This window comes from Hyaena hyaena, unplaced genomic scaffold, assembly GCF_003009895.1.
Source record: "Hyaena hyaena isolate Hyena2069 unplaced genomic scaffold, ASM300989v1 scaffold_305, whole genome shotgun sequence".
Classification (NCBI taxonomy): domain Eukaryota; kingdom Metazoa; phylum Chordata; class Mammalia; order Carnivora; family Hyaenidae; genus Hyaena; species Hyaena hyaena.
In genome coordinates, this window is record NW_024080938.1 from 1,341,508 (window position 1) to 1,367,446 (window position 25,939).

General features: G+C 41.3%; 1 protein-coding gene across 4 annotated transcripts in view; it reads right to left on the minus strand.

The window, feature by feature from the left end:
- The window catches only part of NTM (neurotrimin), a 406,021-nt gene that overhangs the window by 110,071 nt on the left and 270,011 nt on the right, over positions 1 to 25,939 (minus strand). For all 4 annotated transcript variants that reach the window (XM_039248224.1, XM_039248223.1, XM_039248222.1 and 1 more), the window contains exon 3: positions 385 to 510. In XM_039248224.1, the coding sequence (XP_039104155.1) occupies positions 385 to 510 (126 nt within the window). The remainder of the gene's footprint in view (positions 1 to 384; positions 511 to 25,939) is intronic.

Here is a 25,939-nt window from a genome sequence, read left to right on the forward strand (position 1 = left end):
GTTCCTTTTAGGAGTATGGCCATTCAAAGCTTTCTTTCATCCTTGTGTGTTGTGTTTTTAGTATCTTACAACAACCACCTGGACAATGACACCAATGCTGATTGTTCCGTCATCAAACAGGACAAATAAAGTTCACCCAGAACATGTAACCACCATTGCACCCAGAAACAATTGGGATTAATCTCTCCAGCATTCGAGAAATCCTCAAATTTGATTTCTGAAATCTTACAGGAATATATTCCTGTCTTGCAGAGATCACCAATATTCTCTGCAGAGCCATGAATATACTGTTATCAGGATACCAAAAAACGTAGGGCCCTTTGGACAAAGTCAACAGTGCCATGACCTTCTAACCATGGCCAACAATTCAATTTCTTCTCTTACCTTTTGGGGAAATGTGTCTCCAGGTAACTGTAGGCTCTGGTCTACCCGTTGCTATGCAGGTGAGGCTGATATTATTCCCTTCATTAATGGAGATATCTGAAGAAATCTCTACAATTTTGGGAGATACTGTAGAGACAAAACAGATAAGAGGGAAATAAAACTCTTGCTGAAACATTTCTTTGATGTCTTACAATGATAGTTGGCAGAACAGCCCAGGGGCTGAAATATTGGGACTATAGGAGTAAGTGATGAGAAATTAGAGGAATTACCTAAAACATGAAAGAATTACCTTACCTTGAATTTAGCTTCTATTTCCTCCTATTTAAACACAGAGTCATGGAGTCCGAATGGGAATGGATTCCACTGCAATACTGCAATAACTCCAGCCTCCACCTGCTTCCTTCTCCACTCTCACCCCCACCCACCTCTGACACACATCCACGAGTCATTCTCCACACTGCACTCAGAGTCCTTTATATAATGCAGTTCTGATTGTGTCACATCTCTGCCTAAACACCCCCAGTTGATCTCTATTGCCTACCTGAAAATATACAATCTTCTTTATGCCAGCATACAAGGCAGTTCAGAATCAGGTATCAATCTATGCTTCCACTGACATTCCCTGTGGACATCACACATTTGGAATCTATGCTGTCCCTTATGTCCTTCCTGGAAAACTTCTGGCCATCCTTTTTTAAAGTTTATTTATTTTGAGAGAGAGAGAGAGAGCAGGGGAGGGACAGAAAGAGAAAGAGAGAGAGAATCCCAAGCAGGCTCCATGCTGTCAACACAGAGCCCGATGTGGAGCTCAAACTCACTAACTGTGAGATCATGACCTGAACTGAAACCAAGAAGAGGATGCTTAACTGACTGAGCCACTTAGGCACCCCTCTAGTCATCCTTTAAAGTCCAAATCAAGTGTCACTTGGTGCAGCTTTACCTACCCCTAGTCCTCTCTGTCCTCCTTCACAGACTTAAGTTAAGGCTCTACTTATCTGTGTTCCCAAAGTATGTTACACAAACCTGATGGGAAGTGTCAGAAGGGACAGCAATTAGGCATAACACATTTGGTCTCTTTGTCTCTCTCTACTCTAAATTAATCCCCCAAGGAGAGGAAGGGTTTATTCTAATTGGTAAAATTGTGACTAGGATCCCACACTTCTTTCAATCTTTTGTTTTGGAACCAGGCTTCCCTTAGGAAGGTAGTTTCTATTGTGGTCTTTTTCAGGCATGTGACACAGGGGAAGCATCCCGTGGGTTATGTACACCCTACAGCACAGCCAACACTCGCCTATGTGTAACTGTCTCATTCTGGGGTTCCAAATTAGAAGCCCATTGTTGCTACACATCTAAGCCTAATTCTCTAGTACCATCTTTCCCACTAGTGAGTATGGTATTTAGCTCAAGTTTGGCTGTCTATTTGTCTTATTTGCTAATTGGTTTATAAAGTAAGGGTGTCATTGATGAGCTCCCAGACTCCAATTCTTGACACTTATCTATGTTATATGGTTATTTGCTTAGCATCTCTCATCCACTAACCAAGACCTTTTTCATAGCCTGAGCCATGACTTACTCATATTTATAAGCAGAGCAAAAGCCCAACAAATATTTATAGGATAGAATTATAATGATATTCAAGGGAACCACCTTTCCAACCTGCTACATGTTTATAACAACATCAGGACCGGATCGCAAACACGTATCATTTCAGTCTGATGGGCACAAGTTTTAACAAATTACTTCTTCATAAATTAATGGCCCCTCCATCCATCCAGCTTCCTTAGGGCTCTTCAAATTAAGCTCTTCCCTTGAATAAGCCATCCTCTGAGCCATCAGAGAGTGCCATTCCAGTGCACATCATCTTCCCAGTACACAATGCCATCTGGCCTGCTGGAGACTCCAGGAAACTGAAACAACAACCTTATTTCCTCTCCCAAGGAAAGGACGTGTCTTGGGTAGGGTGTCATGCATAAAGTAAACATTAATTAATCATTTTATACGTAAATCTACACTGAGCTTCGGACAGAGAGGTAGTGTGTGTGTGTGTGTGTGTGTGTGTGTGTGTGTGCGTGTGCATTTGCACATACACCTGTATTCTCACAACTATTTGGTAGGACAGATACAACTATTTGGTAGGAGAGTCAATGTGATGAGGTCTGTGGAGTGCCCATTGGCTCTATGATCCAGAACTTCTAAGACATGACACTGCAATTTATGGCTGTACCATTTTAAAAGCTAGATTGAATCTTCCGGGACAGAAAGATAATTGATGGGTTAATGACTGGACACTTGATGATTTGCTGACTGTCTGAAGGATCCAAGTTTCTAAGTGCTCTTAGTCTTAAAATCACTTAAACTTGATGTATTTTATTCACTGCTTTAACTGTAACAATCATTGCTTGTGCCACTACTTCCCCAACCCATACGTTTGCCTGGCCCTTGCTCCCACCCAGCATTGGCACCCACAAAGCTTTGCTTGCTTCCTGGAGGACAGGCAGCTTGCATAATGACTGCGCTGGCCTTGCAGACGCTGCTTCAACTGTGCAGGTAAGTAATTTATTGATCTGTAAAGCACTCTGAGATGCTCTGCAAGGGATTATGTCACGCCAACGCCATGCAATAAAATAAAAAATGATGGACTTTGTGAACACAGGGTGATTTAGGGTTTGTAGTTGGAAGTGTGCTTAAAGTACATTTTAAGTGGAAATCAGGCTGAGTAATGAATTACTCTTGCTTTGGAAGGGCTTACTGGGAGTTCATTTTCCTGGCTTCTTACATGATAGCTAATCTGCTAATCATACACTAGAGAACAATGGACAGTCCCCAAGTAGAATAGAAGGTGTTTTGGGCCAGAGCTGTCAGCACAGTAAGTATATTAAATGAGACAATCACACCTCATGCTTGGAAGAATCATCTAGAATTGTCTCTCTCCACTAACAGTTGGAATGTATCCAACTTATGAAGTAGAAGTTGGAGAAATGCTTACTGTCCTTTCAATTCTGCCCAGGAGAGCAGGTCAGAGGTGGCACACAAGCCCATATGAGTTTGAAAGGCAGAACTTTCATGGCATGGAGCTATGATGGTTTGACCAGAGGTGCAATCCCAATTATTAGAACTAAATTGGCATAGTACCTAAGAAGCTATGGGATTAAAAGTAGCATTTTCCAGGTGGCAATTGCTAGCACACTCTCAGTATTTAAAGTTAAATTGAATTGATAAGGATGCACTGTGGTCTTAGCTAATTCATGTTCATAAAAAAGTTCTGGCCAGCTAAAATAGGGCTATTTATATATTTGTATTGTTTCCATGGATACATTCTGCATCTTACCTCTTATTATGCAGGGTGTTAGAAACATACTAGGATTGCTTTGTCTATCCTCCCTCCCTCCCTCTCTTCCTCCCTCCCTTCTTTTCTTCCTTCCTTCATCAATATTCATTGATCACTTCCATATGCCGGCATTGTGTTTAGCACTAAGAATGTAACACTAAACAAGACATAGCCCTTGTCCTCAAGAAGTTACAGTCTAGAGATGTAAAAATTGGTCCAAAAGTATACTCCCTTAGTGTATTGTGACACACAGGAATAGAAACGGTATTAAGGGAATACAGAGGATAGATACTTAGCCGATATTAGATAGATACTTAGCTGGAGATGGATGTCATGGCAGACTTTGTGGATGTGTGACCCCTAAACCTAACTAAGCTCAAGAAGATAAGTAAAAGTGAATCTGAAGAGGAGAAGAGGGAAGGCATTGTAGGATAAGGAGAAAACCTAAGAAGAATACTATTATTAAGAGTATTTAGGGCAAGGCATAATTATTAATGCAAGAAGAGCTGCTAACAGAGGCTGGACCAAAAGTCATTCAGCAAATGTTTAGTGAACAACTCCTATATACACAACTGTGTTGTAGGTATATGAAAGACATGGAAAAATATACAAATTTTGTTGGTCCTCCATGAACTTACAATCTGTTTGAGGAAACAGTGCCTATAAACATCCTAGAGAGTTGAAAAATAAAACAAAATTTGTCACAATATTGTGCGGGGTTGAGTATCAAGAGAATGGTACAAACATTAAGTCCTCTAAATTGAGAAGAGGGAGGATTACAGAAGTAGGAGTATTAGAGTGGCTTCGCCTTGGCTAGTGAATCTATTTTAGATACCAACAAATGAAAAATAGTCACAAAGGATGAGAAAGTAAAGCTTCTTCAAGTGGAACAGGAACACCTGGGCATCAACGGGAAGGCAAAAATTCATGAAATGTATGAAGACACAAAGTTATTTACTACAAAAGACAAAAGAGAGCAGTGGTTGAAATACTGACTCAAATATGTTCAAACTGGGTAACCTTAGCCAAATTACTTCACCTCTCTGTGCCTCACTTCCTCATCCATGCAACAAAGCTAACAATTCCACATACCTCACAGGGTTCTTTTGTGGATTTAAGGAGTAAGTTTATAAAATGGACTTAACGGAGCTCCTAGCAATTTGAAGTGCTCCATAAGTGAGTCTTAATATTATATGTGCTTGGCAAACACATTATGTAGCTCAATACAGAATGGGTGGTTGATAAATTTTTTTTGTACTTAAATTTATTATCATAGTTATTATTACTATAGTTTTCATTATTCTATTGCTAGATTTATAGTAACCCAATATTATACAGTAGTGAATTTTATTGTGTAGATTGTGTTGTGCTCTACTGTACTTTAGTTTGTTCTGATTAATGGTCATTTTATTTTTTTTATTTTTATTTTTTTTACAAATAGTTTATTGTCAAGTTGGTTTCCATATAACACCCAGTGCTCATCCCCACAAGTGCCCTCCTCCATGCCCATCTCCCCTCTCTCCCCCACCTCCATCAGCCCTCAGTTTGTTCTCAGCATTCAAGAGTCTCTCATGGTTTGCCTCTCTCCCTCTCCCCCACTATTTCCCCCGTTCTTCTCCCTCATGGTCCTCCGTTAAGTTCCTCCTAATCCTCCTATATGTGCAAACATGGTATCTGTCCTTCTCTGCCTGACTTATTTTGCTCAGCATAACACCCTCAAGGTCCACTCACATTGCTACACATGGCCAGATTTCATTCTTTCTCATTGCCATGTAGTATTCCATCATAGATAAAGCACATCTTCTTGATCCATTCGTCCGTTGATGGACACTTAGGCTCTTTCCATGTTTTGGCTATTGTTGAGAGTGCTGCTATGAACACTGAGGTACATGTGCTCCTATGCATCAGCACTCCTATATCCCTTGGGTAAATTCCTAGCAGTGCTATTGCTGGGTCATAAGGAAGTTCTATTGTTAAGTTTTAGAGGAACCTCCACACCCTTTTCCAGAGGGGCTGCACCAGTTTACATTCCCACCAACAGTGTAGTAGGGTGCCCATGTTTCCACATCCTCGCCAGCATCTAGAGTTCTTTGATTTGCTCATTTTAGCCATTCTGACTGGCGTGAGGTGGTATCTCAGTGTGGTAGATAAATTTTAACTGATTCAAGGAAGAAGAGGACATAAGGTCAATGAAGTAACCTAAAGCCAAATTATGAAACAGTTTGAATCATTAGATCCTAGATTTTCACTCTATCCTATAGGTAACAGCATGCATTTGAAAAAAAAATTAAGGAAAAAAATGTCCTAATATTTTCAATGTACTTTAGGTAAAATGTTCGGGCAAAAATGTGTCAGATGGAATGAAATAGACACAAACTGAAGTCAAATAAAGCAATCTATATTACAGTGATATTCAAGGCATGGATTAAATTGTTGGCTCTATAAGGATGGAAAGAAAAGGATGGATTTAAGATCAACATCCAGGAAAACATGCAGGTACCTGATTGCCAGGGTGGAGGAACTAGAGATAAAGAGTCAAGTATGAATGCCATTTTGTTCAACAGCAGTTGGATGGCTAAGTCAGCACATCCCTGGGTACTATATGGAGATCTTCTTTTGGAGAGGGCATTATTTTGATGAGTTTGACTCTGTTTTAGACATTCTGATGGACATGCAAGCAGATCTATCCTTCGGCAATTACAGAGATACCATTGAAGGTCTAGGACAAGGTCCCAGTACACAGTTTGAAAGACAACAGCAAAGGAGAAATAATTGAAGCTTCAAAAGTAAATGAGATGTGCTAGGAGTTCATGGTTCCTTAAAAAGGCCATCAGCTAGTTTCCATGTACATGTATGTGACATCTCTGCTGACTTTAAGTTCTGAATCTAGGAAACACACCAATATGGGAACAGGAAGACCAAGAAGTGAGGAGGTTATGTTTGGGAAGGGAGGCAGATGCCTAACGAGCCACACTCTGAATACAGCTCCACATTTAATATGTTATGTTAAGGTTTAATCAGGGTCTTATTGAATTCTAATTCAGAAGTGTAAATAATTAAATAAGATAATTATTGAAACAGTATTCTAGGGAACTTCCTCACTCTTGGTTTAGCTTCCACTGCCCAGGTGTTAAGTTTTAATAATTATGCCATTAATAAATAGCAATTTGCTGTTTTTAGAACACAGTAGATATCCTATTAAATCCAAATTAAGATGCTTTATTAAGCATTGCACAGTCCTGTGGGGCTGGGAATGCACATAAGCTGCTTGGACCAGGTTGCTCCACATGACACATGCAGATCTATGAGTCCCAGATGGCTTCCTTTACTGCCAGTGGCACTTCTCCTGCCTCCTCTCTGTAGTGAAGATTCAAGATGCCCATGGCAGCTCATGGTAGTTTTCAAAGCAAGGGCTGCTTCACTCCTAAGGCCTTGGGACCTCCATCCTTACAGAACTAAAAGAACCAGTCTGGAACACCCTTAACTTTCCTGGTTCCCAGACCCTACACAGAGACTCACAGGTGTATGTTAATAGTGTGGTGCATGAAAGTTCCATCTAGGTCAAAAAGCGAAAGATGCAATCAAGCAGATGTTGGTTTGTGGACTAACCCATCTTTTTTTATTGGTCACTGTAGACTGGGGCAAAGTCTCATGCAAAATTGAGCTGTTAATTGAGCTGCTTTCTCTCATTCAGACTGAACAAAGAGATGAGTTGGTCATGGAGGATGAAAACTCCTTCCCTGAGGTCAAAGGCCCTACATGAATCAGACCCTGCCTCTCTCTCTACACCCCAAATCATTTTCTTGTTCTCATACCACTGGCTTCCCTTCCTTCTGAAACACCCACAAGCCATTCATTCTTTGACTCAGACACATTCTGCTGATCTTTCTCCCTGCTCTTCACCTGGCTGGTTCTGTCTTACTCTTTAAATCCTAGCTCCTCTATGAAGCCTTCCTTGATCACCCGTTCTAAAGTGGAACCTGACATACTAGATGGTTACATAATTGCCTGCCTCTCCCCAAAACAGCAAAACCGTGCTTTATGACCATAATTCACTCCAGAAACATGCTTGTAATCCAAATCATTTGTACATCAAAGTGAATTTCAAGAACAATTGGCTCAGTTGTGATCATGTGACATTTGGCATCACGTACTACTCATATTGCAGACATTGCTCGTTTATCAAGTTAAATTTATTAGAAATGCTTGCTCATCTTTCAGAACATTCACAGAACAAGTTATATGCAATCCAAGGTTTTACTGTAAAATGCTTTGTTTTGTTCATTGAGGTGCTCAGCACATACCATAACATCTGGCACAGTTGTTCAATAATACTTTTTGAATGAATGAGTTTTATTAGACTGTTTGGAAATGAAAATAAATTGATAGAAATGAACTTCCTCAAGATCTTGAAATGATCCCTAAAGACTCTCAGCATCTATAAATACTAATAGTAACTATTTATTAAATACCTGTTGTATAATAGATATTTTACATATATTACTTTATTTTATCTCTGCATTAGCCTTGCAAGTAGATATTACTTCTAAAGCGCCCCACTGTCCTCATTTACCTGGAACTGAAGAGTCTCCTGGAACATAAGACTTACAGTGCCAAAATCAGAAAAGTTCCAGGCAAATGGGGGTGTGTTGACCTCCCTAATTATTTCCTTGCCTACATTTTACAGATGAGAATAATTATATTCAAAGGGACATACAAGTGGAGGTCACAGAGTTGTAATTTTTTTTAAATGTTTTTATTTATTTCTGAGAGAGAGAAAGAGACAGTATTAGCAGGGGAGGGTCAGAGACAGAATCTGAAGCAAGCTCCAGGCTCTGAGCTAGCTGTCAACACAAAGCCCGATGCAGGGATCGAAGCCACGGACCGTGTAATCATGACCTGAGCAGAAGTCAGTGGCTTAACCAACTGAGCCACCCAGGCACTCTGAGGAGTGTTTTTGAAAATGAGGGACTATATGAGTTAGAAAATACAAAATGCACGTGGAATCATGGATGCATACTTTCAAAACCATAAACAGAAGGGCGCCTGGGTGGCTCAGTCAGTTAAGCCTCTGACTTCAGCTCAGGTTATGATCTCACAGTTCGTGGGTTCAAGCCCCGTGTCGGGCTTTGTGCTGACTGCCCGCTCAGAGCCTGGAGCCTGCTTCCGATTCTGTATCTCCCTCTTTCTCTGACCCTCCCCTACTCATGCTGTCCCTCTCTGTCTCTCAGAAATAAGTAAAATATTAAAAAATAAATAAATAAAACCATAAACAGAAACTGCATACACACACACATGCATGCACTGACACCTTTTGAATCTGTTGTGCATTACATATTTTATAGGGAGCCTGTCTCCATTATTCGACTTAACCTTGACAGAATACTCTGAGGAGTACTATTACTCCTATTTACAGATGAAGAAACTAAGGCTTAGTGAGATTTTTGTCATTTGCTCAAAGTTATTCAGATAAAGTGTCGGCAGTGGGACCTGAATGTAGATTCTATATGATCCAACATACATTAAGTTAATTCTACTGGAATTCAGATTCCCAACACGGTGACCCTTGCTAAACTCATCTGTGTCTCTCATCCATCATCCCGCTTCACCTCTCCACGTGAATATCTGCATGCTCACGGTGCATTCAAGAAAGGGAGCCCTCTCTGTTCGTGTGTATATGGTGCTATTCTCTGTCAGAAGAGTGGAAGGGAGGTTTCAGAAGTATATTTCTTGGGACTTCCAAGCTTGCATAAATATCATGTCGTCTGCCCTGCTCCATCACCAGCACCTCCTCATCAACACCCTCATGTTTAGCTTCTACTAATGTGAGCGAGGTGGGTAGCTCTAGCCTTCTTGGACAGCCTTCCTCGGAGGCAGCACTATAGTTCCCCCAACCTGGTTGCTTTCTCCAGGAACCAGGTGTTCCTCGCTGTCTCTACACCATCACAGAGACATAATAAATTAAACCCACAGCTGAGTCCACCGGGAACTTATTTGGCTTATTTTGACTGAAAAGACTATTCAGTCAGCTCTTCCATCTTCTGTACTTCTTTCCCCCTCTCCTCCTCCCTCCCTCCCTCCCTTCCTTCCTTCTTCCTTTTTTTTTTCAATAAAAAACCTATATAATAGAATGCATATTCCAATATTATGGGTTCTGTGGGACTTCTTATCTCTCAATAAAAAGAACCCTAAGCTTTGCATCAGAAGACAAGTATTAAGACCAGATCACTAGCTCCATAAACTCACGTAAATCATTTAGCTCACTGATTACTTTAATTATATGAATACTATCTTGCTTTTTCAGAATAGATGTTCTATGGATCAGGCAACTGTGATAAATCACATTTTAAATATGAAGTACTATTCAAAAGTGATTTATTAGTGTTAATAAAAATGTGTACCTCTAGAGGCCAATATGAAGACATTAGGGAGTGTCGGGGAGGGGCTTTGGTTTTGAGTTGGAGATGGGACCCCCACCCCTTGCCAAAGTGGATACTAAGCGCCATGTTGATGTGCTAGCGTTTCTGAGGCAAACGGCATCTTTAAGTGAGGACGCAGGCTGCAGTCCAGGACGGGGATGTGCGACAGGACCCCATTCTCTTGTCAGCAGTGGGCTTGCCTCCACTTTCCAGAAGGGAAAGGTTAGATTACAGGCGTTCAGAATCCCAAATCAGAGTTTGGAAATGCTCTTAATGGCAAAGCTCGGCAGATTGTTTTATCTTTTACCAGAACGCTTTTGTCATTTCTTACATCTCATTCTTTCTCTCTCTCCATATTAAAACCCGTCATGTTTGCTGGAAAATCGTGGAGCCCTGGGAGAAGAGCCAGCAATTTATTCAGGATTAGTCATAAACCACTGGTTCTGAAGTTTGGAATTTGTTCCTTTCAGGATCAGCTGAAATGTGGAAGGAAGTTTTTATGAGCTCTACTCCCTGACCCAGTTTAGTTGTTCTTAATAGAGACGTAGGAAAATAAAATAAACACCATGCATTCTTCATTCCATGCTTTCCTGCTTCTGGGCATATTAGTGTAAATTGAATTTCACAGTAACTTACCTGGAACCATAAGTGCTCCATTATATTTGGCAACATTCAAGAAATTGCTAAGAAGTATCTCTTCATCAGTTGTTTAATATGGGAACATAAGGGTATTATTACTAATCATGAAGTAGACCTGCCATCCATACAAGGCTGGTTGTTTTCCAGCTTCTAGTACAATGGTATTTGCTTTGGGTTCAATGTGTATGACTGACTTCATGTTCCACTCACCAAATAGGACCAGATTTTTGGAGACCAGCTCACGAAGGGAGGAGACAGAATGGAAAGGGAAGGGCCACTGAATGCCTTCTATGCTAAGTACTTTATCAGAGTTTGACATTCACTGCTTCCTTTTAAATCCTCACAGTAATTCATTGACATTACCCCCACTGCACAATAAAGACAATGAAACTCAAAGAAGTTAAACAAGTAACCCGAGGTCATCACACAGGAAGTCAGACAACTATAAGTCACTAAAAAAGGCTCCCTAAAAATATCAGCTAAACTTTACACAAGCTAGAGTCCTCAAAAACTAAGATAATGCTACCCAAAAGAGAATCAACTAATAGCCTGATTCAGTTACATAGTTTTATGAGAATAAAAAAAAGAGAGAGAGAGAGACAGAAATCCAAGACGATATTACTTTTTATTATTCCTGATGGTGGAGAACTAATATTCGTTGAACACCTAATATATATTAGGATCTTGCCATATATTTTCCCATTTAATGCAAAAACACTGAGGCTTTAAATAGCTAACAATGTGCTCAAAGTCACTAGGATAGAAAGTGGCAGATCTCAGACCCAAGCTTTTTCTACAAGGTTTTGAAGATCAAATGAAATATGTAGGTATAATTGAAATCACTTAGTGAACTGCTAATCACTCCACAAATGAATGCTATTGTGATTGAGATAATGCAGAGCTCAATCAATTAGTGGTAAACAGCATAATTGTCTGCTATAAAAATCCAACCTGGAATTGCTGACAGGGATTTCTTCGTAGCACACCTATGACACCTTCTGACACCCATGTTTTCTTCACGTGTATCTCCAACGTGGTGGCTGGCGGGAAGGTTCTGATGCCCCCTGCTTCTAATTTCTGTTCACCAGCAACTATCTACTCTTGTTTTCACCAGCAACCAGAGCCTGCCACTGAGCTTCTTCATGCAGTTTCCATGTTCCCTTGGCCTCTGGCACCTGGCAATGTCTCTCTCTTCCTGAAGCAAGAATGCAGCTGCTGCCCATGAAACTCAAGGGCCAGTTAAGGGAAGCTCCAGAACTGTGTCTGCCACTTTGCTCCTTGCCGACAGTACCGGCTGCCCTTTTCTCTAAAAAGACTGTTTGCATAAGCTCTGAAAGTTCTCCAGAGAAAGGAGACACAGACCCCACCTTGCTCAGGACAATGCCTGCCCCCCTCCCGGGCCTCAGCTGGAGAAACCCTTTAGATACATTTCAGTTTTAGGGGCTATAGGTCCTGTGGTGCCACGATGTTTCCAATAGGGGTCCTTTTCCTCTAAATTTAGGAGAAGGTCAGCTACCTTTGCCCCTTGGATGTTCTTGCTTCTGCACAGCAACCTGCCCTGTGGAGACAGGAATGGTCCTTCTATCGTACTCAGGGCCATCTCTCGTCCTGGGGACAGATTCATGCTGCTCCATCTTGCGACGGTACAAGAAAACAAGTAAGAGTGTCTGTATAGGTCATCATATCTCTTGGACTTCTAGCAATGAGTCTCTTTGCTCACACTCTCCTCTTGCCTTAAGAGCTGCTCAGGTGGGCAAGTGCCAGCCACTACCCTCTTCTGAGCTGTTCCATTCAGTCCAGACAGAAACCATGGAGACAAGGGAGCAGGGAGGGAGTCCCTGCCTCCCAGAGGCTCCGGGCTCAGCCCTGCACAAGGCTATGTCTCGGGGCTATCAATATGCTGGCCGCCAACAGTGCCAAGCTCACTTACCTTCTCGGCTGCCCTGGAAGCGACATTGGCACTTTAATTCCTAATTGCATAAAAGCACTGGTAGTTATGCACTCGCACATGGCTATAAAACTGTGTGCAGCGGGGGAACTATGCTGACTGCAGTTGGGAGGTAGTTGCAAAGTCCTCCCCACGCTACCCTTGACTGCAGTATGGCATGGATTCTTCTAAAGGCTTTGCCCTTTTCCCTCAAGTGCCTGCAAGGTTGAATTCAGAAGAAGGGAGACAGTCCCAAGAGGAGTTGCTGCGCCTCTCCACCTGAGTGCCCCTATCACGTATGCCAAAATGAAAATCTGAGTTATAGCCACATTCTCTGTGACCATCATCTTTGGGAATAATTTTGGCAAGTGGAAGAAACATCTCATTATCTGGCCTTGAATACTGAAGCCCAGGAAGTGGCCCCAGTGCTGTCCAAAGTAACTTGTCAGTGGTTTTAAACTGATTTCTTGTTCTGAGGCCTTATTGCCACTAAATCCCTCATAAAGGTTAAGGTCTGTGAGCAGATCAAGGTGAAGCCGCTTCCCCTCCAGCCTGAGGGGTGGAGACACAGGCTGGTCTGTTTTAAGCTACAAGTTCTCAGTGATTGTGATGGCTCTGTTAATCCCCCTGTGAAATGTCACAGTGCTGGAGCAAGTGAGGGGAGCAGTTGGGGAAAGAAAAAAGTTCCAACATGACTTCTTGTTAATACAAAGCTTGTCAAACACATCACCTAGAAATACCAAATGTCTTTATTAGATTCTTTTATCTCCCCCCGAGACTGGAGGGACGCAACCAGTTGCTTCTTGGTGGAGATGTCATCATCCAGAAACTAATTAAAGGCTACACAGGAAGCTGGGTCTCTCGCACTCCGGAGAAGAAAATGCATTAGCAACCTAAGTAAAAATATATATATATATATATTACAAGTGAACTTTATATCGAAAAGGGCAAGTTGGGAATTTGACAATAACTCTCTTTCTCCCTCATCAGCTCACAGCAGGCAGAAGTGGGCCCATCAGGATGTCGATGAATCTTGACATGAGGCCATATGCTCCCCCGCTTCACTCAGGCAGGGATTTCTCCTCTCTGGTACCGAGGAGGAGGAGTGGGGAACACCTGACCATTTACTATGGGAAATACAACTGCATGGTCTCCATGCCAGCATCTGCGCTTCTCCGTTACAGTGGAAGACCTGTACACTCAGGGCAACATTAATTGATCTGTGTCCATCAAGAACCCTTACTTCTTTCTCTGTAAAGAAAAGATGATCTAATAATTACCCTTCTCATAGGGCTATTCTGGGGATTCGATGAATTCATATGCATAAAGGACTTAGAACAATACTATGCATACAGTGTGTACTCCATAAAGTTTAACAATTTGGCCCATTTGTTATGTTTATTTCATTGTTCAATAGAACAATGTCTCAGAGTACTAGATTCCTCACCACACCTTCCTACCTACTCCATCCTGGTTAATGACACCATCATCTATTTACTTTTTCAAGACAAAGACACAGGAATCATCTGTGATTTCTGTCTTTATCTCAATTTTCACAACCATTATTAAGTCCTGTTGGATTAATCTCAGAAATAGCCCTCACCATGCCTTGATCCCATTTTCTTCTCTCTTATTATCCAGGTCCATCATCTCTCTGGGGGTTGTGCTTATACAATTGACATGGGCATTCCATTCCCTGCATCCCAACTGAAATAATTAAAAACAACGACATAATTCAGATTACATCCCCTGCTTAAAAACCTCTCTTGGCATCTGACTACAGTGAAATCTGAAGTTCATGCCTGTGTCTCTAACACAGCTGTCCCCTCAGGAGCTCTGACTTTACCATGGACTGTTTTGCCCAGAATTAACTCAGGTCTGGTCCCCAGACCTGCCTGCTGTTCTTTGAAGGTGCCAAGCTGGCTTTTCCATGACACCTTCCAGTTTCTGTTCCTTCTCCAGAAATGCTCTTTCTCCAGATCTCCTTATGGTTGGTTGGTTGGTTGCCATTTGGTTCTTATTGTAGTTGTCACCTACTCTACATCCTTCTTGACCATGCCATCTAAGATAGCTCCCTATCCCACCTTATTATTCTGCGGGCATGCATCCTTTCCCTGAAATACTCATTTGTTTGCTATTTGTTGTTGTTTATGTCTTCTCATGAGGATGCAAAGCCCATGAGAACAGAAGCACATCCTTATTTCACCACTCTGTCCCTGTCACCTAGAGTAGTGCCCAGCACACAGTAGGGATTCAGTAAATTTTGGATGGATACATGAACTCCCCTGGCCAGAATTAACTGTTACTTTCCTTGTGTTCTTGTGCCCCTTTGTTCAACCCCCTCTCATGGAGCTATAATATATGGTCTTAGTAATTTCTGGCATAAGCACCTAGTACCCTCACTAGAATATGAGACTCATAAGGAAACATCTACACTAATTTTATTTCTTTTCCATACTTCACTTTTGTATCCCCCAGCATGGAGGGGTATTCTTTACAAACAGTGGAGGCACAACACCTGAGTGTTCATATCTATTTTTGAACCGCATCATACATATTCTCTTTCTTGTGGCTCCACAGTATTAAAATAGATATTTTTGGTAACAGGTTTGGTGGCTTATTGGGAATGATTAAATTATTACGGCCACATCATACACCGCAAAAGCCACGCTGACGGTCTACGGGAACACACACACACACACACACACACACACACACACACACTTATCAAGAATCAGTGGGCAGGGCAGCCGTATTTTCTACTACAAAAATTGCTGCTTGTCAGGAAGCCAGAGAAAATGTCAACATGCTTTTGAGAGGTCCAAGTTCCATATCTTCTTCTAGGGCACGAGGACATCAAAGGAAACAATGGCCTACGGGCTGCTCTTCTTTTACTGAGAAGATTGTGTTTAGTAACACAGAAAAGCTAAACAAAAAATATGTCACCAGGCAATAAATTAAAAATAGGTCTGTGCTACTGAAGATAAATCAGTAACTTTAATAATCCTCCCCTGAGCTGGGCATCTTCAAGGAACATAGGACAGGTGTCTCCAAGCTGAAGTATTGGTTAAAAAGCTGTCCTTTAAATTACATTTGGGCTATTTCTTTTCTGGCTGGCTGTATTTTTTGTGATCTATCTGGAGGCTTAAAAAGACACACAGAAAAATAAATCTCAGTTCCATTAAGCACACACTATGGACTTGCATATTTGTTCTTATCTCTGGCCTCCCTTCCTTTCTATCATCCCCCAGTCCCCCCACCTCTTCCATGCCATCAAACATCGGCACCAGAAAATGTTTACGATTACTCCAGACACTGATACTAATCTAATTCCCTGTAATTGCTATTCATCATCATGTAGGCTTCTTTTCTCTTGTATTAAGCTCTAGTGCTTACACCCCACACATTCTATAACTCCAGATATAAACTCATATATGCTTATTTCGAGAATTGGAATGGTTTCGCATAGGAATCGGCTCCCATCTACACTGTCAATCAGAGAACGTGGGTCAGCAGAGGCAGCCAAGGGTGCAATGCTATGGGTCTAGATGAGATTAGCACACGTTAATGTACTTGCCTTCATTTGAAATCAGGCACAGGCCCCTGCTGAGATGAATCAATATTTAATAATTGTGAGATACAGTTATGTGTATGGGAAAGGGTCTCCTTTCCCCCCTCATGGGGAACTGTTTGCAACAACACTGCACATACAGCATCTCATAATGTCTGGTGCTAGCTCCTCTGGCAATTCCTATTTTTATCAGCAGCACCATCCATTTCTAAAATGCATAACAAAGATAATAAGCTAACCCCCAAAAGAGATCTGCCTAGACCAAAGTGGCTAGGGACCGGCATGAGTTCATAAAAGTAGGCAATGGAATTTTCTTTACTGGAGACGTGGGCTGGGAAGGGTGCTCTGGAGTCCAGGAGAAGAAGGAACAACATTATTTCTAAAAGTACTTACGAGTGCAGAATTTGAAAGCTGGCCTCCCAGGGCTGAGGGCATGTCATTGAGAGAGAAAAGACAGACACAGGCTTCCTTCCATCTCAGCTCTTCTGTTCTCCATCTATGCAACCCTGAGCCATCACCATTTGCCACCCTTCAGCCTTCTCAACCATAACAGGAGGGTGTCAGGCTAGCCAGAGTTTCTCGGCCTTGGCACTAATTGACACTTGGGGCTAGATGTTTCTTTGTTGTGTGAGGATGTCCTATGCATTGTAGGATGTTTAGCAGCATCCCTGGTCTACCCACTAGAGGCAATAGCATCTCACTCTCATGACCCCCATAAGTTTCAACAACCAAGAATGTCTCCAGACTCAGCCAAATGTCCCCTGGAGGGTGAGGTCACCATCACACACCCTCCCACCCCAATTCACTGGGCTAGGCAACCCCTGGAATGTCTCCTAACTTTCTGACTCTGTGATAGTTACAATTGTTTGAAAGCTTCTCCCACATACCACTCTCCTTCTAGTTGTCCAATTGGGGTTCATTTTCAGAGCAGAGTCATGTGTTGCCTACCGTGGACCTCATTTCTCAGCCTTTAAAGGCACGGCAGTGCTAAATTCGTTGTCACGTTCCTCAGCACATCCCCCCCACCAGATATTTCTCAGTTCCAGCTCCAGAAGCAGATGCTGTGTCGACAAGCACCCTCTTGCTCTCTCTTGCCCTGCCCACCTGGAGGTACCAGAAGCTTCCCTGACATTTGTACTTTACCTATGCCTGTTCCATCTCACTGCCCCCTTCTGCAGGTTACCAGCAGTGCAGGGTAGCAGCTGCTGAATGGCTCATTACCCAGGGCAAATTTGTCAGAGAGGAGCCTGAGCCTAAGCACTGTAATGAATCCTTCCATTGGCTAGGAATGAATGCATTAATCTGGGGCTATTAGAGTCTTTTATCAGACTGCCTAAAATATACTGTCTTTCCGAAGCACACTGAGCAGGCATTTCACCCTAAAGGGATATGTGGGAGGGGAGCACTATATTGGCGCTAACTAAAACAGAACAGCTAAGAAAAATATAAAGTTGGGGAGGGGGTGTGTACAGAGAAGCCAGATATGGTGTTGCTGAATGTACTTCTAGACTTTTCATCTTGTTTTTTCAAGGCACCCAAGCTTAAAAAAAAATCACACCATCTGAGCAACTTCCTTACAAGTGACGATGAAGGAAAGATGAGCAAGACTCTGAAAAGGTCCCCACAGTAGTGAATTTCCCTGTGGAATTTCATGGTAAGATTAGAGAGGCCACAGATCTGCCGGCTCCGACTCCATGCACACAAGGGAGGCTGTGAGGTGGCACCTATACGGATGCTGGCATTTGGGGACATACAATGTTCTCCTAGACATAGGGTCAAGAGAGCGGTCATGTGCACACACCTGTCACCACCACTCACCCCTCTCTGAAAGTATGACCACAAGCACATTTCATGTGCCATCATGTAAGCACTCAGACCCTCTCGGGTGAAGTCACAAGGAGTTGCAGCCAAGGGCACCTGATAGCAGTGCAATGGGCACTGGAACCAGGAAGAAACCACAGGGCTCCTAGACCCAGTACAGGCTGGGGACAAAGGGTTGATGTCTCAGGGATTATTGGCTCCATGCATAAAATTGAAATTATCATAACTGCTTTACCTGATAGAGTTTCTGTAAGAGTCAAATTGGGCAGCTTCTGTGAAAGTGTTTTCATATCAATAAGGCAAAGAGAATATGGAGTGTATCTGGGGATGCCATGGACCAAAGGCCAAAACATTCCAAGTTGTGGGAAAGACAAGCTGCCTAATGCAGTAGCCATGAGGATGATGAGGTGGTGTCTCTATCCACTGCTGCCATCATGAATTTTAGGTGGCCTGAAGGTTTGTCCAGAACCCATGAGACATGAGCCAAACTAAAGACAGGAGGTTGCCTGAGTGGCCTGAGGTTTGATGGGATTTCCACAGAGGAGATCTGGTCTATTAGAAAAAGACCAACTAATTTATTCATGGATCTGCTGGTCACTGACTGATTCCTTCAACCTTGGCTGCTCTGTTTTTCAATTTCTTTGATCATGCCCTCACTATGATTTCTGCTCCTCACAGGCAGAACATAATGAGATAGGATCAAATAAACTTGAGGCTCCTCCTAGGAGGTCCCAGTGAGGAGAGGGCTGCTACAAAGCTCAGTGGTCAAGTTCTGGTCACTAAAGGCTCCTGCTGGCTTTTCTTTCTTTCTGTGTTTAGTAAATTTGGGAATCAACTGGGCTTCCCCAAAGCCCGGGATTTATTGATTTCAATCATCCTCTTAACCATCTAAAGCAGAACACTTTAGATTTGACTTCAACTTCCCCTAATCTCTCAATTTCTAGGATGGCAAAGAGATTAATGATGATGAATTAATGGTGATGAATCAAGTCCAGTGCAGCTATCTGCTTTTAAGTGCCTTGACCCATTATTTGCCTGTGCCCTAAGCAGGGGCAACATTAGAAAATCCAAGCCCCAAAATAATGTAAAAGTAATTGATGCTACCACTGCCTGCAGCCCCTGTTACCCTGCCCTAGGCTCTCTCCCAGAGTGCAGAAGAGCCGTGCTCTTAGAGAACAAACTTCCAACTCTCACAAATACCAGAGAGCTGGGGGCCTACTTTGGTAATTATGACCAGCAGACACTAACAAGAGATCCTTCTTCTTCTTTTTAAATAATCATAGAGGGTGGTGGGTTTATTTTGTTTTTATTTTGTTTTATTTATTTATTTATTTATTTATTTATTTTACTATATACAGCAAAAATAGCAATGCCTGGCCATTTGTTTGGAGTAGATTACCACAGCCCATTTATGTAGCTATTGGGGAAGGAAGAAAATAACTATTTGTGGTATAACAAAATCATATGCAATGGGATAATTGGAAGGCAGCAAGCTCTAATTTTGGGTATCGTTTCTCATTAGACAAGCACTGGAAAAACTCTACGTGCATTATAAATGCAGAGCTTATTTCAGTTCGATGCTCTGATGAAAGACAACTTCCTCTCTAGAGAAAGAAAAGTGAGAAGGGAGCATTAAAGGGAAAAACAAAAGGTTTGATTTCTCTTGCAAAAACTGTGCACACGTATGCTTGTTCATGTACATGCCTGTCTAAACCTGTGCAGACTTACATACACATGCATGTGTACGTATCCACATACTGGGGAGGGCGTGAGAGTGAAGAACATATGAGAGGAAATTTGATGTTTAAGCATGGAAAGGCTTCTGACAAGAAAGACTTAGAGTTTTTTGTTTTGTTTCCTGTTTTTGCTAGAAAATTCTTCTATTTCTATAGTGCAGAACACAGACGGGAGACTTTTTTAGAAGAACTGGGAGAATAACAGATCAGATCCCATCGTAAGGCTGTCACAGTGTATAAACAGTCTCAGCAAAAGAATCTGGAGTGCTGAGGCAGAGTATAATAATAATCCAAATCAATAGGAATTAAAACAACAACAAAAAAAAGATGAGCTGAAAACACAAAGCACAACCATACAGTTTCATAAGAATGCTATCTCCTAAATTGCAAAATCTGACCAGACGACGTGTAGCATAAGTTCACGGTAACACAGTACATTAATAATGTTGTGTTAACCTGACTGAAGGTCAATTGCTTGTAACTGAATATTCTGTCAGAAAACTATACGTAGCTAACTCTTCATCCAACTTGTGTGATGGCATTACAAATAACACATGTTCAAAAAATGCCGCAATGAAATGTTAGGCTGCTAATCCTTCTGTGGCTCTTCCTTTCAGGTACTAATAATTCAGGGATGGGGCAAAGCGTCAGTTGGGATCAAAGGTCTACACCAGTTTTACTGTCAGATCAGGAGGACTGCAGGAAGAGAAACTTCCTGTTTCCCCCTTTTTTATTGAGGTGTAGTTGATGCACAATGTAATATTAGTTTCAAGTGTACAGCACAGTGATTCAACAATTCTGTACATTACTCAATGCTCTAAAGATTAGTGTAGTCATCATACATTATTACCAGATTATTTATTATATTTCATCTATTGTACTTTTTTGCCCCATGACTTATTTATTTTATAACTGGAAGTTTGTTCCTCTTAATCCTCAATTAATTCTTCTATTTGGTCCATCCTTCCACTTACCTCCCCTCTGGCAACCAGCAATTTGTTCTTTATATTTAAAAGTCTGTTTTTGTTTGTTTGTTAATTCATTTTGCTTTTTAGATCCCACATATAAGTGAAATCATATAGTATTTGTCTTTTTATATCTGATTTATCTCACGTAGCATACCCTCTAGGTCCATCCTTGCTATCACAAATGGCAAGAGCTCACTATTTTTATGGCTGAGTAATATTCCATTGTATATATGTATCACATCTTCTTTATCCATCCATCTATTGATGGACATCTGGGTTGCTTCCATATGTTGGCTATTGTAAATAATGCTGCAATAAACATAGGGGTGTGTCTCTTCTTTTAAATTGGTGTTTGTTTTCATGTTCTTTGGGTAAAGCAGCTCTTTGCCTAAAATCAATCTGATCTACTTATCAAGTAGTAGGTGGGAAAGCTGAATAGAGAGAGGAGAGTTCTATTTATCTGTATGCTGCAAGAACCCAGAGAGTTCAAGTGCCCTGTAAACCTGGGCAAAGAAAAGTCTAAAGTGAGCTTGGGAGAGGACTCTGCTTTGGAAATAGTAAACAGTGAGCTATGGGTCAGCTGGATCAGCCCAACCTCACCCTTTCTTCTGCAAGAAAGAAAAGAGGGGAGAAGGAAGGTGATCTTTTCTCTAACCCCAGAAAGGAGGTACACATTTTGGTGGAACTTCCCCTGTTCTGTTGGTGGACACAGGATATGGGGCATGAAGAACCATGGATACCTTTAAACCCCGTCATTTCAAAGCAAAAAAAAAAAAAAAAATCTTTGAAGTGCAGAATCCCTACCTTTCTTATTTTAGTTGGAATAGATGTGCAGGAGATGCTGGGATCACACAATTTTCCACGTAAGTAACATTCATCAAGTCACACATAAGTTAGGGGTGCTGGCAGCACAGGAGGTTAAAGGGGCATGGGCATCACATTATCAAGCAAAAACAAATGCCATTTGGCAATGGAGAACTTTCCGCTATTTGCCCTGAATATAGGGCAACCAGTGTGCTATATCTTTGCCCTTGTGCATTTCTTTGTTTGTTAGATAATGATTTATAATTTCCAAGAACATACTAAGATCTTTTATGTTTGAATTAGAGCACAGTGCCCGGGATCGAAGCATTTTACACCACTATTTCCTGAGTCCTGGTCTCTAGAACTTAATATTACATGGGGATGCTTTCAGGGTAGTGTGGCATACTTTAGAAGTGGAAACTGTATTCATTCACTTTTTATAAAATTATTGTTTTTTAATAATTAAATTTTGTGAAAATTATTTCTGAATAATTATTTCTAGTCTCATCCAATAGTGTTCTTTGTTTTCAAAGGCAATAAAGAAAGTAGCAGTTAGCCTGATTGTGAGTTTGTGACTTTATTTTATTTTGAGTGGAGGGGATCTAAAGTTTCTACAACTTCTTTGATCTACAGAAAATATACTTGTCCTCATTCTCTCAAGGAACATGGAGCTTTTATTTTTTTTTCATTTTTTTTTTTTTACAAATAGTTTATTGTCAAATTAGTTTCCACATAACACTCAGTGCTCGTCCCCACAAGTGCCCTCCTCCATGCCCATCCCCCCTCCCCCCCACATCCATCCGTCCTCAGTTTTTGTCAGCATTCAAGAGTCTCTCATGGTTTGCCTCTCTCCCTTTCCCCCACCATTTCCTCCCTTCTTCTCCCCCTTGTTCCTCCGTCAAGTTCCTCCTAATCCTCCTATATGTGCAAACATATGATATTTGTCCTTCTCTGCCTGACTTATTTCGCTCAGCATAACACCCTCAGGGTCCATCCATGTTGCTACACATGGCCAGATTTCACTGTTTCTCATTGCCAGGTAGTATTCCATGGTATAGATAAACCACATCTTCTTGATCCATTCATCTGTTGATGGACACTTAGGCTCTTTCCAAGGAAACACGGATCTTTTAAAACAGCACCTGTCTTTGTAAAGGTAGTAATCTCTGATTTAAAATATTGTACTAAGAAATGCACAGTCCTTGGGCTCTTCTACATAACAGTGATGGCAAATTTGGCTCCAGAGTCCCATAAGTATGATGTCCACTAATCTAGAGTTTCTATTAGAATGAAAATTCCTTCAGAAAAAAGAACGATGTGTTCCAGTATTCTGTTAAAGTCTCTAGCAAGGTGACTTGTGCCAAGCACAAACTGGAAATGATTAAAACAGAGAGATGCAAGAGTCAAGGCCCTCAAATACTCTGCCTGTTCACTTCCCTTCCAAATGTAGCCAGTGAGACATGTGTGCTCATCTGGAACAAGTTGGTGCACCTCTTTCTGATCTCCTCTATGTCCTCAGGGTTATTACAAACGTGTTCATTAATGCAACAGTTGAATAACAATTCCATGAGCACTTACTATGTACCAGTGCCACATAAAAGGGATGGAAATGAATATAACAGGAACATTCAGTGCAAGGGCTCTTCTCTGCACTCAGTGAGTGCAGAAATTGATGATACTTGAAACAAATACTGTACAGTGCCACCATGTGAGATGCGTGTCAAATATGATGGAAACACAAGGAGGGGGAGAATGCAAGGTAAAATGCTGTGTGTTTGGGTCACACAGGAAATGTGGAAGCTCTAAGGGCACAAAAAAGAGTGTTACAGGAAGTAAAAATAGCATGTGTGAAAGCGAGGAGAAGTCTGAAATCCTGGGGAGTGAGTTGGTCCATGTTCCCTTAATGTAACATGGATAGCAGTAAGTGGTAGAAGACAGTGGCAGAAAGACAATCTGGAGTCCCATTTTGCAGGAGCTCAAATGCCTCATGGAAAAGTGTGGATTTTATCTTAGGAAATGGGAGCCATCGAGAATTCTAAGCAGGAGAGTAAGAAAATCAAATTTATGTTTTGGAAGGATAATGCTGTCAGCAATATAGACTACATGTTCTATTTTTTTTTTAATATTTTTATTTATTTCTAGGAGAGAAAGAGAGACAGCATGAGCAGGGGAGGGTCAGAGAGAGAGGGAGACACAGACTCCGAAACAGGCTCCAGGCTCCGAGCTGGCAGTCAGCACAGAGCCCGATGCGCGGCTCGAACCCACGAACCGCGAGATCATGACCTAAGCGAAAGTCGGACGCTGAACCAACTAAGCCACCCAGGCGCCCCAAGACTACATATTCTAAAAAGTACTGATGAGAGGTAGTTTCTACTCCTACTACCACCATATTAGCATCGTCACCACCTCACCCACTACCCCTACTTTTCACTTTTAGTGTTAGCTTTACTAAATGCCTATGGTTTGTGAGCATTCCAAATGCTTTAAACACACTGCCTCAATTAATCCTTGCAGCAATTCCATGTAGCACTTATTATTATTAACTTTATTTTACACACAACACAGATCAAGGTTAGGTAAAATGCATAAGGTCAGTCAGCTAGTGAGTGGCAGAAGTATGATTTGAACCCATGTATGATGCTGGAGCCCACATCCACAACATCTTTAACCTTATTATTAATGTTTTAAAGTATTAAAAGTATTCTTTAAAAAATGGCATAGACAGGGTTGATTTAAGAGGGGAAAGAGTAGCAAGCAAAAGAGTTAAGGAATATTTGGTAGATGGATTTGTAACACTCAGTGACTTACAGAATCAGCACCAACAAATAGATTCATACCATACAAAAAATAAAAAATTGCAGATTATACTGAGGTTCTAGCTTGGCTGACTGAATGTATGTTGGTGTCATTTTTTTTGAGATGAGAAGTAACACTTGAAGAGAAGACTTACCTCATGAAATATGCAGTGGGATTTTGCTATTCTTTAAAAATACTACCCAGAATTCAAACACTTCCTATATTTAAGAAATGCTATATAAGAGCACGTCCACTATAGAATCTGATAAGGTCAAAAAGTTATGCTTTTACACTCTTGTAGCTGAAGAATGGGCACACCAACTGATCTCTGTCTATTGGGTGTTCTTGTCAAGGACTCTGCATCTCTAGCAAGTGAAGAAAAGAGACAGGGACAGTTTGGAATTTATTCCCTTTGGGATGTCTAATGGTCAGACACATCAGAAATGGCATGGTGATGTCAAGAATGATGCCTTTGTTAGCTGCAGTGGCTTTAATGCCCTGGCAGATTCTTCCTTCATTGTGAGTGTTGTATGTGAATATTGACCGCTTTCCCTTTTTGGAATCAACCACCTGTCAATTCTATGAATTATACAATGTACTTGTAATCAATTCCATTTTTGTTAAGTCAGCCTGAATCAATCTCTGTTGATTGAAACCAAGAACCCAGTTAGGTACAGAAGATATTAAGAACAGTTTGAAATATGTTGAGTTCAAGTTGTTTGCAGGACATACAAGTTAAGATGCTCACTAGATAGTCTGCAATCATTTGAAAATTTAGAAAAGAGATGAGATAGAGCGCACCCTAAGGACTGCGCAAATTAATACCTCTATGTTAATGCCATGACTGAGCAGCATCACCTCGGAAGACTGGAAGGGAAAAGACTCAAAATTGGAATCCATAGGAATGCCAGATTTATGATTTGTGAGAAGGATCTAGGATATCAAACAAAGGAAACTGATATAGGTGGGTCAGACCTGTATGAAAGTCAAGAGACACTGGTTTCATGAAAACCTGGGAAAGAAAGAATATCAAGGACAGGGGTAGCAATGGAATCAACTTCAGCAGAAAGAATACTGAAAAGATGTTAAGGGATTTGACAGTAAGAGGTTGCTGGTGTCCTTAGAAGAATAGCTTCCCTTCCCTTACACTTTTCGGTAACTTTTTCTGTGATCCTCAAGTAAAATAAGTAGCCTTAAGTTATAGTGTTGAATGATTAATAATATCCATAGAGTGCTGAACAAAATTCATCATTTTTTCCTTCTCCTCTCTTCTCATTATTTTCTCCACATTTGTCCTCTGATACTTTATCCAGGAAGAGGCCCATGTTTGCTTGGGTCTCGTATCAACATAAAACAATGGAGAGGGAACCTGATGGCACAGCCTTATCAGATTTTAAGTTTTCATTCATTAAGGATACATGGAATGGAGATGGGGACATGAACTACCAACTACGTTGACTGTACAGGTATCACATCAAACTATAGAAAATTCTGAGAGAGTTGTTTTGTTTTGTTTTGTTTTGTTTTGCATTCAATTGTGAGCTTG